At 41.1% G+C, this 14,433-nt stretch overlaps 1 protein-coding gene across 5 annotated transcripts in view; it reads right to left on the bottom strand.

Moving 5' to 3' along the window:
• The window catches only part of LRP2BP (LRP2 binding protein), a 58,349-nt gene that overhangs the window by 12,071 nt on the left and 31,845 nt on the right, over positions 1-14,433 (bottom strand). For all 5 annotated transcript variants that reach the window (XR_007474649.1, XM_049704287.1, XM_033409265.2 and 2 more), the window contains 4 exons: positions 13,575-13,717; positions 13,388-13,493; positions 12,279-12,502; positions 10,480-10,654 (listed from right to left, as the gene is read on the bottom strand). Coding sequence is in view for 4 of the 5 variants with exons in the window: in XM_049704287.1 (XP_049560244.1) it covers positions 10,480-10,654; positions 12,279-12,502; positions 13,388-13,493; positions 13,575-13,717 (648 nt within the window). In the remaining variant the exon portion in view is untranslated. The remainder of the gene's footprint in view (positions 1-10,479; positions 10,655-12,278; positions 12,503-13,387; positions 13,494-13,574; positions 13,718-14,433) is intronic.

Genomic DNA, 14,433 nt, shown 5'->3' with positions numbered 1-14,433 from the left:
TACCCTGCATCTGTGGAATACCTGAATAGACAACAAATCATCCCAAATTGAGGAGGTGGACTTTGAGAGCAATACATTATTTTTCCCCCTTTTCCTCTTTTTGTGAGTGTGTATGTGTATGCTTCTGTGTGAGATTCTGTCTGTATAGCTTTGCTTTCACCATTTGTCCTAGGGTTGTGTCCGTCTTTTTTTTTTTACTTAAAATTTTTCTTAATAATTATTTTTTATCTTTTAATAACTTTATTTTATCATACTTTATTTTATCCTCTTTCTTTCTTTTTACTTTTTCTCCCTTTTATTCTGAGCCATGTGGATGAAAGGCTCTTGGTGCTGCAGCCAGGAGTCAGTGCTGTGCCTCTGAGGTGGGAGAGCCAACTTCAGAACACTGGTCCATGAGAGACCTCCCAGCTCCACATAATATCAAATGGCGAAAATCTCCCAGAGATCTCCATCTCAACACCAGCACCCAGCTTCACTCAATGACCAGCAAGCTACAGTGCTGGACATCCTATGCCAAACAACTAGCAAGACAGGAACACAACCCCATCCATTAGCAGAGAGGCTGCCCAAAATGATAATAAGTCCATAGACACCCCCAAAACACACCACCAGACGTGGACCTCCCCACCAGAAAGACAAGATCCAGCCTCATCCACCAGAACACAGGCACTAGTGCCCTCCACCAGGAAGCCTACACAACCCACTGAACCAACTTTAACCACTGGCGACAGACACCCAAAACAACAGGAACTACGAACCTGCAGCCTGCAAAAAGGAGACCCCAAACGTAGTAAGATAAGCAAAATGAGAAGACAGAAAAACACACAGCAGATGGAGCAAGATAAAAACCCACCAGACCTAACAAATGAAGAGGAAATAGGCAGTCTACCTGAAAAACAATTCAGAATAATGATAGTAAAGATGATCCAAAATCTTGGAACTAGAATAGAGAAAATGCAAGAAACATTTAACAAGGACCTAGAAGAACTAAAGAGAAAAGAAGCAACGATGAACAACACAATAAATGAAATTAAAAATACTCTAGAAGGGTTCAATAGCAGAATAACTGAGGCAGAAGAACGGATAAGTGACCTGGAAGATAAAATAGTGGAAATAACTACTGCAGAGCAGAATAAAGAAAAAAGAATGAAAAGAACTGAGGACAGTCTCAGAGACCTCTGGGACAACATTAAACGCACCAACATTCAAATTATAGGGATCCCAGAAGAAGAAGAGAAAAAGAAAGGGACTGAGAAAATATTTGAAGAGATTATAGTTGAAAACTTCCCTAATATGGGAAAGGAAATAGTTAATCAAGTCCAGGAAGCACAGAGAGTCCCATACAGGATAAATCCAAGGAGAAACACGCCAAGACACATACTAATCAAACTGTCAAAATTTAAATACAAAGAAAACATATTAAAAGCAGCAAGGGAAAAACAACAAATAACACACAAGGGAATCCCCATAAGGTTAACAGCTGATCTTTCAGCAGAAACTCTGCAAGCCAGAAGGGACTGGCAGGACATATTTAAAGTGATGATGGAGAAAAACCTACAACCAAGATTACTCTACCCAGCAAGGATCTCATTCAGATTTGATGGAGAAATTAAAACCTTTACAGACAAGCAAAAGCTGAGAGAGTTCAGCACCACCAAACCAGCTCTACAACAAATGCTAAAGGAACTTCTCCAGGCAAGAAACACAAGACAAGGAAAAGACCTACAATAACAAACCCAAAACAATTAAGAAAATGGAAATAGGAACATATATTGATAATTACCTTAAATGTAAATGGATTAAATGCTCCCACCAAAAGACACAGACTGGCTGAATGGATACAAAAACAAGACCCACTTCAAGAAATCCAAAAGGAGAAGTAACAACTGCTGTCTACAAGAGACCCACTTCAGACCTAGGGACACATACAGACGGAAAGTGAGGGGATGGAAAAAGATATTCCATGCAAATGGAAATCAAAAGAAAGCTGGAGTAGCAGTTCTCATATCAGACAAAATAGACTTTAAAATAAAGACTATTACCAGAGACAAAGGACACTACCTAATGATCAAAGGATCAATCCAAGAAGAAGATATAACAATTGTAAATATTTATGCACCCAACATCAGAGCACCTCAATACATAAGGCAAATACTAACAGCCATAAAAGGGGAAATCGACAGTAACACATTCATAGTAGGGGACTTTAACACCCTACTTTCACCAATGGACAGATCATCCAAAATAAAAAAAAATAAGGAAACACAAGCTTTAAATGATACATTAAACAAGATGGACTTAATTGATATTTATAGGACATTCCATCCAAAAATAACAGAATACACATTTTTCTCAAGTGCTCATGGAACATTCTCCAGGATAGATCATATTCTGGGTTACAAATCAAGCCTTGGTAAATTTAAGAAAATTGAAATTGTATCAAGTATCTTCTCCAACCACGCTATGAGACTAGATATCAATTACAGGAAAAGATCTGTAAAAAATACAAACACTTGGAGGCTAAACAATACACTACTTAATAACGAAGTGATCACTGATGAATTCAAAGAGGAAATCAAAACATACCTAGAAAAAAATGACAATGGAGACACAACGACCCAAAACCTATGGGATGCAGCAAAAGCAGTTCTAAGGGGGAAGTTTATAGCAATAAAATCCCACCTTAAGAAAGAAGAAACATCTTGAATAAACAACCTAACCTTGCACACCTAAAGCAATTAGAGAAAGAACAAAAACCCCCCAAAGTTAGCAGAAGGAAAGAAAGATCAGATCAGAAATAAATAAAAAAGAAATGAAGGAAACAATAGCAAAGATCAATAAAACTAAAAGCTGGTTCTTTGAAGAAGATAAACAAAATTGATAAACTATTAGCCAGACTCATGAAGAAAAAAAGGGAGAAGACTCAAATCAATAGAATTAGAAATCCAAAAGAAGTAACAACTGACACTGCAGAAATACAAAAGATCATGAGAGATTACTACAAGCAACTCTATGCCAATAAAATGGACAACCTGGAAGAAATGGTCAAATTCGTAGAAATGCACAACCTGCCAAGACTGAATCAGGAAGAAATAGAAAATATGAACAGACCAATCACAAGCACTGAAATTGAAACTGTGATTAAAAATCTTCCAACAAACAAAAGCCCAGGACCAGATGGCTTCACAGGTGAATTCCATCAAACATTTACAGAAGAGCTAACACCTATCCTTCTCAAACTCTTCCAAAATATAGCAGAGGGAGGAACACTCCCAAACTCATTCTACGAGGCCACCATCACCCTGATACCAAAACCAGACAAGGATATCACAAAGAAAGAAAACTACAGGCCAATATCTCTGATGAACATAGATGCAAAAATCCTCAACAAAATACTAGGAAACAGAATCCAGCAGCACATTAAAAGGATCATGCACCATGAACAAGTGGGGTTTATTCCAGGAATGCAAGGACTCTTCAATATACGCAAATCAATCAACGTGATACACCATATTAACAAATTGAAGGAGAAAAACCATATGACCATCTCAATCGATGCAGAAAAAGCTTTTGACAAAATTCAACACCCATTTATGATAAAAATCCTCCAGAAAGTAGGCACAGAGGGAACTTTCCTCAACATAATAAAGGCCATATATGACAAACCCACAGCCAACATTGTCCGCAATGGTGAAAAACTGAAAGCATTTTCACTAAGATCAGGAACAAGACAAGGTTGCCCACTCTCACCACTTATTCAACATAGTTTTAGAAGTTTTAGCCACAGCAATCAGAGAAGAAAAGGCAGTAAAAGTAATCCAAAGCAGAAAAGAAGAAGTAAATGTCACTATTTGCAGATAACATATTCTATACATAGAGAATCCTAAAGATGCTACCAGAAAACTACTAGAGCTAATCAATGAATTTGGTAAAGTTGCAGGATACAAAATTAATGCACAGAAATCTCTGGCATTCCTATACACTAATGATGAAAAATATGAAAGTGAAATTAACACTCCCATTTACCATGGCAACAGAAAGAATAAAATATCTAGGAATAAACCTACCTAAGGAGACAAAAGACCTGTATGCAGAAAATTATAAGACACTGATGAAAGAAATTAAAGATGATACAAATAGATGGAGAGATATACCATGTTCTTGGATTGGAAGAATCAACATTGTGAAAATGACTCTACTACCCAAAGCAATCTACAGACTCAATGCAATCCCTATCAAACTACCACTGGCATTTTTCACAGAACTAGAACAAAAAATTTCACAATTTGTATGGAAACACAAAAGACCCCGAATAGCCAAAGCAATCTTGAGAACGAAAAACGGAGTTGGAAGAATCAGGCTCCCTGACTTCAGACTATTCTACAAAACTACAGTAATCAAGACAGTGTGGTCCTGGCACAAAAACAGAAATATAAATCAATGGAACAGGATAGAAAGCCCAGAGATAAGCCCACGCATATATGGTCACCTTATCTTTGATAAAGGAAGCAGGAATGTACAGTGGAGAAAGGACAGCCTCTTCAATAAATGGTGCTGGGAAAACTGGACAGGTACATGTAAAAGTATGAGATTAGAACACTCCCTAACACCATACACAAAAATAAGCTCAAAATGGATTAAAGACCTAAATGTAAGGCCAGAAACCATCAAACTCTTAGAGGAAAACATAGGCAGAACACTCTATGACATACATCACAGCAAGATCCTTTTTGACCCACCTGCTAGAGAAATGGAAATAAAAACAAAAATAAACAAATGGGATCTAATGAAACTTCAAAGCTTTTGCACAGCAAAGGAAACCATAAACAAGACCAAAAGATAACACTCAGAATGGGATAAAATATTTGCAAATGAAGCAACTGAGAAAGGATTAATCTCCAAAATTTACAAGCAGCTCATGTAGCTCAATAACAAAAAAACAAAGAACCCAATCCAAAAATGGGCAGAAGCCCTATATAGACATTTCTCCAATAAGATATACAGATTGCAGGGCTTCCCTGGTGGCGCAGTGGGTGAGAGTCCGCCTGCCGAGGCCACAACAGTAAGAGGCCTGCGTACCACAGAAAAAAAAAAAAAAAAGATATACAGATTGCCAACAAACACATGAAAGAATACTCAACATCATTAATCATTAGAGAAATGCAAATCAAAACTACAATGAGATATCATCTCACACCAGTCAGAATGGCCGTCATCAAAAAATCTAGAAACAGTAAATGCTGGAAGAGGTGTGGAGAAAAGGGAACACTCCTGCACTGCTGGTGGGAATGTGAATTGGTACAGCCACTATGGAGAACAGTATGGAAGTTCCTTAAAAAACTACAAATAGAACTACCATATGACAAGCAATCCCACTAGTGGGCATATACCCTGAGAAAACCATAATTCAAAAAGAGTCATGTACCAAAATGTTCATTGCAGCTCTATTTACAATAGCCAGGAGATGGAAGCAACCTAAGTGTCCATCATCAGATGAATGGGTAAAGAAGATGTGGCACATATATACAATGGAATATTACTCGGCCATAAAAAGAAATGAAATTGAGTTATTTGTAGTGAAGTGGATGGACCTAGAGTCTATCATACAGAGTGAAGTAAGTCAGAAAGAGAAAGACAAATACTGTATGCTAACACATACATATCGAATCTAAGAAAAAAGAAAATGTCATGAAGAACCTAGGGGTAAGACAGGAATAAAGACACAGACCTGGGCTTCCCTGGTGGTGCAGTGCTTAAGAATCCACCCGCCAATGCAGGGGGCACTGGTTCGAGCCCTTGTCTGGGAAGATCCCACGTGCCATGGAGAAACTAAGCCTGTGTGCCACAACTACTGAGCCTGTGCTCTAGAGCCCGTGAGTCACAACTAGTGAAGCCTGCATGCCTAGAACCCGTGCTCTGCAACAAGAGAAGCCACCGCAATGAGAAGCCTGAGCACAGCAATGAAGAGTAGCCACCACTCGTTGCAACTAGAGAAAGCCCACTCACGGCTACGAAGACCCAATGCAGCCAAAAATAAATTAAATAAATAAATAAATTTATTAAAAAAAAAAAAAGACACAGACCTACTAGAGAATGGACTTGAGGATATGGGGAGGGGGAAGGGTAAGCTGTGACAAACTGAGAGAGAGGCATGGACACATATACACTACCAAACCTAAAATAGATAGCTAGTGGGAAGCAGCCGCACAGCACAGGGAGATCAGCTCCGTGCTTTGTGACCACCTAGAGGGGTGAGATAGGGAGGGAGACGCAAGAGGGAAGAGATATGGGAACACATGTATATATATATAACTGATTCAGTTTGTTATAAAGCAGAAACTAACACACCATTGTAAAGCAATTATACTCCAATAAAGATGTAAAAAAAAATGTCTACAAGTAACAAATGCTGGAGAGCATGTGGAGAAAAGGGAACCCTTCTACAAGGTTGGGGGGAATGTAATTGGTGCAGCCACTATGGAAAACAGTATGGAGTTTCCTCAAAAAGCTAAAAATAGAGCTGCGATGTGATCCTGCAATCCCACTTCTGGGCATATTTCCAGAGAAAACCATAATTCAAAAAGAACATGCCCCCCAGTGTTCATAGCAGCACTATTCACAATAGCCAAGACATGGAAACAGCCTAAATGTCCATTGACAGATGAATGGGTAAAGAAGACGTGGTACTTTAGTTGCAGCATGCCAGGTGTTCGTTGCAGCATGCAGGATGCTGCAACTAAAGATCCCACACACCGCAATGAAGATCCCACGTGCTGCAACTAAGACCTGGAATAATGGAATAATTCCATCTGCAGCAACAATGGATGGACCTAGAGATTATCATACTAAGTGAGTAAGCCAAAGAAAGACAAGTATATGGTATCACTTATATGTGGAATCTAAAAATGTGGTACAAATTAACTTACTTACAAAACAGACTCAGACTTCAGAAACAAACATGGTTACCAAAAGGGAAAAGTGGGGCAGGAGGGATAAATTTAGAGGTTGGGATTAACATATACACACAACTATATATAAAATAGATAATCAATAAGGATCTACTGTATAATACAGGGAACTCTACTCAATACTCTGTAATAACCTATATGGGAAAGGTATCTGAAAAAGAATAGATACTTGGGGCTTCCCTGGTGGCGCAGTGGTTGAGTGTCCGCCTGCCAATGCAGGGGACACAGGTTCGAGCCCTGGTCCGGGAGGATCCCGCATGCCACAGAGCAACTAAGCCTGTGCACCGCAGCTCCTGAGCCTGTGCTCTAGAACCTGCGAGCCACAACTGCTGAGCCCACGTGCTGTGACTGCTGAGGCCCACGCGCCTGGAGCCCGTGCTCTGCAACAAGAGAAGCTACCACAATGAGAGGCCCGCACACTGCAACAAAGAGTAGCCCCCACTCACTGCAACTAGAGAAAGCCCACACGCAGCAACGAAGACCCAACACAGCCAAAAGTAAATAAATAAATTTAAAAAAACAAAAGATATATGTATAACTAAATCACTTTGCTGTCCACCTGAAACCAACAACATTGTAAATCAACTATACTCCAATATAAAAAAACTTTTTTTAAGTCACCACCTTGGGTTTTCCTGGTGGTACAGTGGTTAAGAATGTGCCTACCAATGCAGGGGACACGGGTTCGAGCCCTGGTCTGGGAAGATTCCACATGCCACGGAGCAACAAAGCCCGTGCACCGCAACTACTGAGCCCACGTGCCACAACTACTGAAGTCTGTGCACCTAGAGCCCATGCTCAAGAGAAGCCATCGCAATGAGAAGCCTGCGAACTACAATGAAGAGTAGCCCCTACTTGCCACAACTAGAGAAAGCCCACATGCAGCAACAAAGACCCAACACAGCCAAAAATAAATAAATATTTAAAAAGTCACCACCTTTAGGAAATAAAAACTAAGGTTTTACCTATAAACAGTTATTTTAGAAGATTCTTTGTATTAAGCTAAAATCCCCTATCCCCAACCCTTTAGAATCGTTGACTGTTCCTAGGAGGACATACATTGCTGGTTTCCTGGAAACTGAGAGGGAAAGGAGTGGGTAGTCACCCAGTCTGAGGGTGGCAAAGCTGAGACCAGGCCTGGGGCTCCTGACTTTCAGCCCAGGGTCTCTTCATCTGCGGCCTTATCTTTCCTGTAACATACTGCCGTGGGCTGTCATTCTCCCTTCCCTACAGTGCCTCTTTTGTAGGACAGCCTTTCAGTCTGATGAAGACCGCTATCAGAAGCCCCTCACGTCTTTGAGTAAAATACTCAGAGTTTGTTATTGTGCCTCATCTGACATGATTCCAGGTCCTTCACTGGCTTACTTTTAAAATGGAGAAAACTTAGAGGAAGTATCTCCCATAAAATCCAGTGGCCAAAATTGAGTAACGGGGCTGTATTATCTCCCACCATAAGGAAAATAGTTTTAAAATTGTAATTTGTTTATTTAGGCTGAACATATACCACATTTCAGGATATTTTCCACCCAGAGCTCTCTGCTATGTTTACTTGGAAAGGGTACCAAAGATAGCATAGAATCTGAAATTGACTTGGTTTGGAAATTGGTATAATATACAGAACACTTAGATTAAACAAAGACAGCTGTTATTCATACTAATGGTATAATGGTAAATATCTCAAAGGTCAGTTGTATTTGTTTTTTTGGCTGTGCTGGGTCTTCGTTGCTGCGCATGGGCTTAGTCTAGTTGCGTCGAGCGGGGGCTGCTCTTCTTTCCAGTATGTGGGCTTCTCACTGTGGTGGCTTCTCTTGTTGCAGAGCTCGGGCTCTAGGCCCGCGGGCTTCAGTAGTTGTGGCTCGCGGGCTCTACAGTGCAGGCTCTAGAGCGCAGGCTCAGTTGCTCCACGGCATGTGGGATCTTCCCAGACCGGAGCTCGAAGCCGTGTCCCCTGCATTGGCAGGTGGATTCTTAACCACTGTGCCACCAGGGAAGCCCCAGGTCAGTTGTATTTTTGTACTGTGTTCCTATATTTTTGTTGGTATGGGTTTAATACTCTGGAAATTTTAAATTTCCAACAAAGTAATTTAGGTTCCAAACTTGCCTACACATTGGAACCCCCTGGGGAGCTTAAAAAAATCTGCTTGTGTCCCATTCTGGGAGATAGTGATTTAATTTTTCTGAAATAAGGCCTGAGCTTTAGGAATTATTAAGAGATTCCCCATGTGATTTTAATATGCAAATAATTTTGAGAACCACTGCTGTAACGTGATCAGATTTAGGCAAGGGACTTAGAAAATTGTTCCTTGCCTTGTTCCCTGCTCCAGCTTGAACAGTTTGGCATTGCATGAAATTTTATGATCTAATTCTCATTTGGACTTATGGATGTCATGGACCTAAGTTGTGCAGTTTTTTGTTTTTTTTTTTTTTTAAAACTTGCAGTTACTATTCATGATTCCCTTTCACACACTCCCTCTGCACTTTTTTTTTTGGTACGCAGGCCTCCCACTGTTGTGGCCTCTCCCGTTGCGGAGCACAGGCTCCGGACGCGCAGGCTCAGCGGCCATGGCTCACGGGCCCAGCTGCTCCGCAGCATGTGGGATCTTCCCGGACCGGGGCATGAACCCGTGTCTCCTGCATCGGCAGGCGGACTCTTAACCACTGCGCCACCAAGGAATCCCCCTCTGCACTTTTTAACAGTTGATTTTAGATGTGAAATCCATTCACTATCTAAATAAACTGATCACATGGATTAAAACATGAAAAGGCTTATTTTAACTGGTTAACTCATATTCATCAATATCCACCTAAGTGTGGTAGATGTCATGCAAAAAGAAACCTTAATGAAATGTACTCTAATGTACTAGAATGAAATAGAGATTCACACTTTTCTGGGCGAAAGAAGGCATGCACGTTTTGGGTTTAAGGTCTTGGTGCTGGGCTTTAGGCGGCAGACAGTGAAATAGAATAATTTGCATCTAAGATAGAAATTTTAGGGCTTCCCTGGTGGCGCAGTGGTTGAGAATCTGCCTGCTGATGCAGGGGACACGGGTGTGAGCCCTGGTCTGGGAGGATCCCACATGCCACAGAGTGGCTGGCCCCGTGAGCCACAACTACTGAGCCTGCGCGTCTGGAGCCTGTGCTCCGCAATAAGAAAGGCCGCGATAGTGAGAGGCCCGCACACTGCGATGAAGAGTGCCCCCGCTTGCCACAACTAGAGAAAGCCCTCGCACAGAAACGAAGACCCAACACAGCCAAAATAAATAAATAAACTGAAGGTGTCTTGTAGGCACAGACTATTAAAAAAAATAGAAATTTTACCATCTGTGCTTAATTATTAAAAAGAATGACAGAATTGTTTGCAGACAAGCTGCATGTCTGACAACCTCTTGGTAGACAGAGGTTATCTGCACAATAAGTAGGAATAAAAACACTGATTTAAAAAGATGTCCAAGTCTCAACTAAAAACCCAGAAATTTCTATTGAGTCAATTTATATTTGTTGTCAGGCTTACTTTAGAATAATAGTGTTTAGCTGTTGCTTCATCCTTTGTGATACCCAAGCCAAGCTGCAGACACCGTGCGTGGTAGAAAGAGGCCATGGCCATGCCTCTGCTGATGAATTCTGGGAGACAGTCCGTGACCTGGGCTATCATGGGGATGTCATGAATCTCATCGTAGTCAGCAATCCTGTTACAACATCCAGTTGTGAAATTAAAAACGGTATCAGTTACATTTTTATAAACATGCCCAGAAACTGTCCATGTGCCCTAAGTGGTTTCTCTATTATTTCTACCAGTTTGAGAACAAAATTGTTTGCTCTGTGGTGAAGGGTAAATAGAACAGTCAACTAACACCAGAAGAATCGGAACTAACTACAGTGGTTACTATATGGCTTCCTAGGATTATACTGGTCAGGCTTAATAACCACTAAAAAAAATTAAGTTTAAAATATTACAAGAACTTGGGCTTCCCTGGTGGCGCAGGGGTTGAGAGTCTGCCTGCCGATGAAGGGGACACAGGTTCGTGCCCCGGTCCGGGAGGATCCCACATGCCGCGGAGCAGCTGGGCCCGTGAGCCATGGCCGCTGAGCCTGCACGTCCGGAGCCTGTGCTCCACAACGGGAGAGGCCACAACAGTGCGAGGCCCGTGTACCGCAAAAAGAAAAAAAAAAAAAAATATATATATATATATATATATATATATATATATATATTACAAGAACTCATCACTTTGCAGATTTAAACAATGGGAAAAAAGCATTTTTCTATCTCTTTGGGTATTTAAACATCAACCTTGAATTTGGACTTTAGTCACACAGGACCAGAAAACACATTAATAAACTTACACATCTATGATAATGGGCAATAAAAAGTCCTTCTCTATAACCCAGATACAGCAATGGAGAACTACATGAAAACAAGTCAACTCCACATCAGCCGTAATACTGTGGGAAATAGGAACATGGAAAGTTTCAAAATCTTTAAAAGAACTGTTCGAAGTCTTAGTTTTAACCATATGGGCACTAGAGGATTTGAGACATCAGAGACCACACCTTTAAGTGGCCTGCTGCCTGGAGGCCATGATGTTGGGGAGGAGAGGGTAAAAGCAATTCCTTCATCCTTCAGTGTGGATGTCTGCCTCACACTGGGCTCGGGGAGAGGGGAACCTGTGGGCTCCGTGGGAAGGGCATTATTGGGAGGGAAATGGCAACATGGCCTTATAGCCATTTTAGAGGACACCCAGGTCTGTTGCATTTGTACATTGTGGGTAAATGCAGGAAAGTACATGGCCTCAGAGAAGAGAAATTTCCATATAATTTATGTTAGTGTTGGAGTCTTTTAACCATTCTTATTGTGCAGTCCTCATCAAGCTATATTGTAATTGTGCAGTTATAGAACCTATGGCTAAGGGTGTAGGAAAAAAAGTTTAATATTTCTCATGTGCCAAGCTGTGTTAAACACTTTATATTCACTATATTTTTTAAATCAAGAAGAAAATACTTCTGCAGGATTACAAAAGAACAACTGATGCCCCCAGAGTTAAACTTGTGTAAGATTACTTAGCTGGTATACAGAGCAAATAGCACTGAAGTTCTGCAGACTAACAGATGTACTATCCAATATGGTAGCCAGGAGCTACGTGTGGCTATTAAAATTAAAATCCAATGAAAATTACAAGTTCAGTCCTCAGTTGCACTGGCCACACTGCAAGTACCAATAGCCATCATTTCCAATACTGCAGCGAGTTCTATTAAACAGACCTGGCATAAACATCTAGTAAGAGTTTTTGTAAATACTTTTATCCAGCTTACCTTTTGGAAAATGCAGCACACTTTGTAAAAAATTTCATCTTATAGTAATACTCCACAAGATTCCCTTGAGCGTAGACATTTCCACGCTCTGCTGCTTCCCTCAAGCAATGCAGGGCAGCCTCGGTATCCTGGTGGATGCCTTGTCCATAAAAGTACATGAGCCCAAGTGCACCCTGGGATTCCAGGTTTCCATTGCCACAAGCTTCTGAGTGCCAATAAAATGCCTAGGAGAAAGCACAATTCCCTAGTATTCACAAGGTGGATTATAAATGGAATATCTCTATAAGATAGTACTATTAATTCATCTCTAGGACACCGTTCTAACCCCCTGAATGTATGTCAGACTAGCACCAACTTCGCATGCCTGAGAGAGGGTGCTGAGGGGAGCCCGCCCGTTGTCTGCCCACAGTATAGGCGAGGTCACTGGCTCGAGCTCAGCTGTTCAGGTTTCAGGATTTTCAGATTTTCCAGAGGAAGGACCAAAAAGGTGGGAAATAGGAACCAAGCGTCTGAAAGGCTTTGTAATGAGGCACAGCAAGGAGAGGAGAGCAGCTGATGTGAGATTGCAGCTATCGCTCAGATCCTCTTGGAGCTCCAACGGGATCAAAGAAAACCAAGGATAAAAACCTGCGTGTGGTCCAAGCACGTTTGCTCAATACTCAGCTACAGTGAATCTGAGTTAGTTCAAACCGATTTCCAGGTAGCTCCTCAGTTATCTGACAAGGATCTTGGGGGTTATGTGCCTCCTACAAGTTTGCCTTTAACGCCTCATTTCCTTCTCCCTGTAAGATTTCTTGGAAAGGGTTTTCCATCATTGGTGATTAAAGAGGTTGTACTGACTCTCCCTCCTCTTTTACCTTTTATGGTAGAATATTTTGTATGTGTGCTTTTTATAGCATACGAAGTGCTCACATCCGTGGTCTCCTTTGGTAGAGGCAGGGAAGGCAGCATTCATAGTTGAGGAAGGGTGAAATGAGTTTGGAGATCCTAAAACGTAAGCTTTCTTTACATTGAAAGAAATGTAAGAGATATTCAGACTACATACTTACTCCTCACCAAATATTAATCTACACAGGATGCTAGGATTTAAACAAATAAATCACTGTTACCTTCTCTAACTCTCTGGGTTCCTTTGTTGAGTAATACAATCCTAGGATACTTTGAGCCTTCACACTAGCTTTTGGATTTCCATTGTCTGCAGCAAAAAGCCACAGTCTAGAAGAGAAGGGCAAGGCAAGTTATTCTTTGTTTAAGGCATTTGATTAAAACAAAAATCTTGTTCTCAAGTCAGATTACCTTTCAGCTTCCTCGTCTGATTGTTTAACGCCTTTTCCTTCATAATAAGCTCTTCCAAGGTTGTAAGCTGCTGCAAATTGTAAGTGTCTTGCTTTGGGACACGGAGAATCAACAATTTTCTTCATATATTCCACTCCTTTTTCCTTCCACAAAGGAAAAGAACAAAACAGAAAGTCCTAGTTTAGTTTTACCCAAGTTAAGTTTTCTCCCAATAATGCTGTAAAGCATTCACCCTCCGACATGAAGTAGAATGTCATGAGTCTATACCTAACAGGTATGGTTGTCCTGGACTCTGCAGGGCTAGAAATAAGTCAAAGTCCATCTCCTGGCTCAGCGTTCCCAGGAGCTCTGGGATATAAAGCATTCCCTTCATTTTATAGCTTCCACATTTGCATTACCTCTCAATATGGTTTCCTTCTTCTCTCCTCATAGCCCTTATTCTGAATCGGCACAGTTGTTAGAACTTATAGTGTAAGGATAGCCAGTAACTACCACATTTTTAATCCTTACAGGACACGTGTAAGCCCCAAACTCTGTCTTCTCTCTTCAAGCACACGTTCCCTAGCTGTGCTCAGTGATAAATTTACGTCTACTACACTCATCTTCATACGACATCTGCATAGTCACAGAACACAGAAGACGTTCTAACCACCAACAAAAGGCTTTCCTCCCTCCAAAAACCCAGACACAAATTGTTTACTAGACTATGTTCCTCTTGTCCAACGCACAGCAAGCCAAAATGCTGAGCCCACGAGGTTTGCAGCAAAGAGGGTTTACAAGGCAGCCAAGCAGGAGATGGGAGAACAAATCTCAAATCCGCCTCCCCAAAGGCAAGGAGCTCGGGGTATTTATAGGATAA

The sequence above is a fragment of the Orcinus orca genome, chromosome 21, assembly GCF_937001465.1.
Source record: "Orcinus orca chromosome 21, mOrcOrc1.1, whole genome shotgun sequence".
Classification (NCBI taxonomy): domain Eukaryota; kingdom Metazoa; phylum Chordata; class Mammalia; order Artiodactyla; family Delphinidae; genus Orcinus; species Orcinus orca.
Note: the sequence above shows the minus strand (reverse complement) of the source record. Positions and strands in the feature narration are given on the sequence as shown.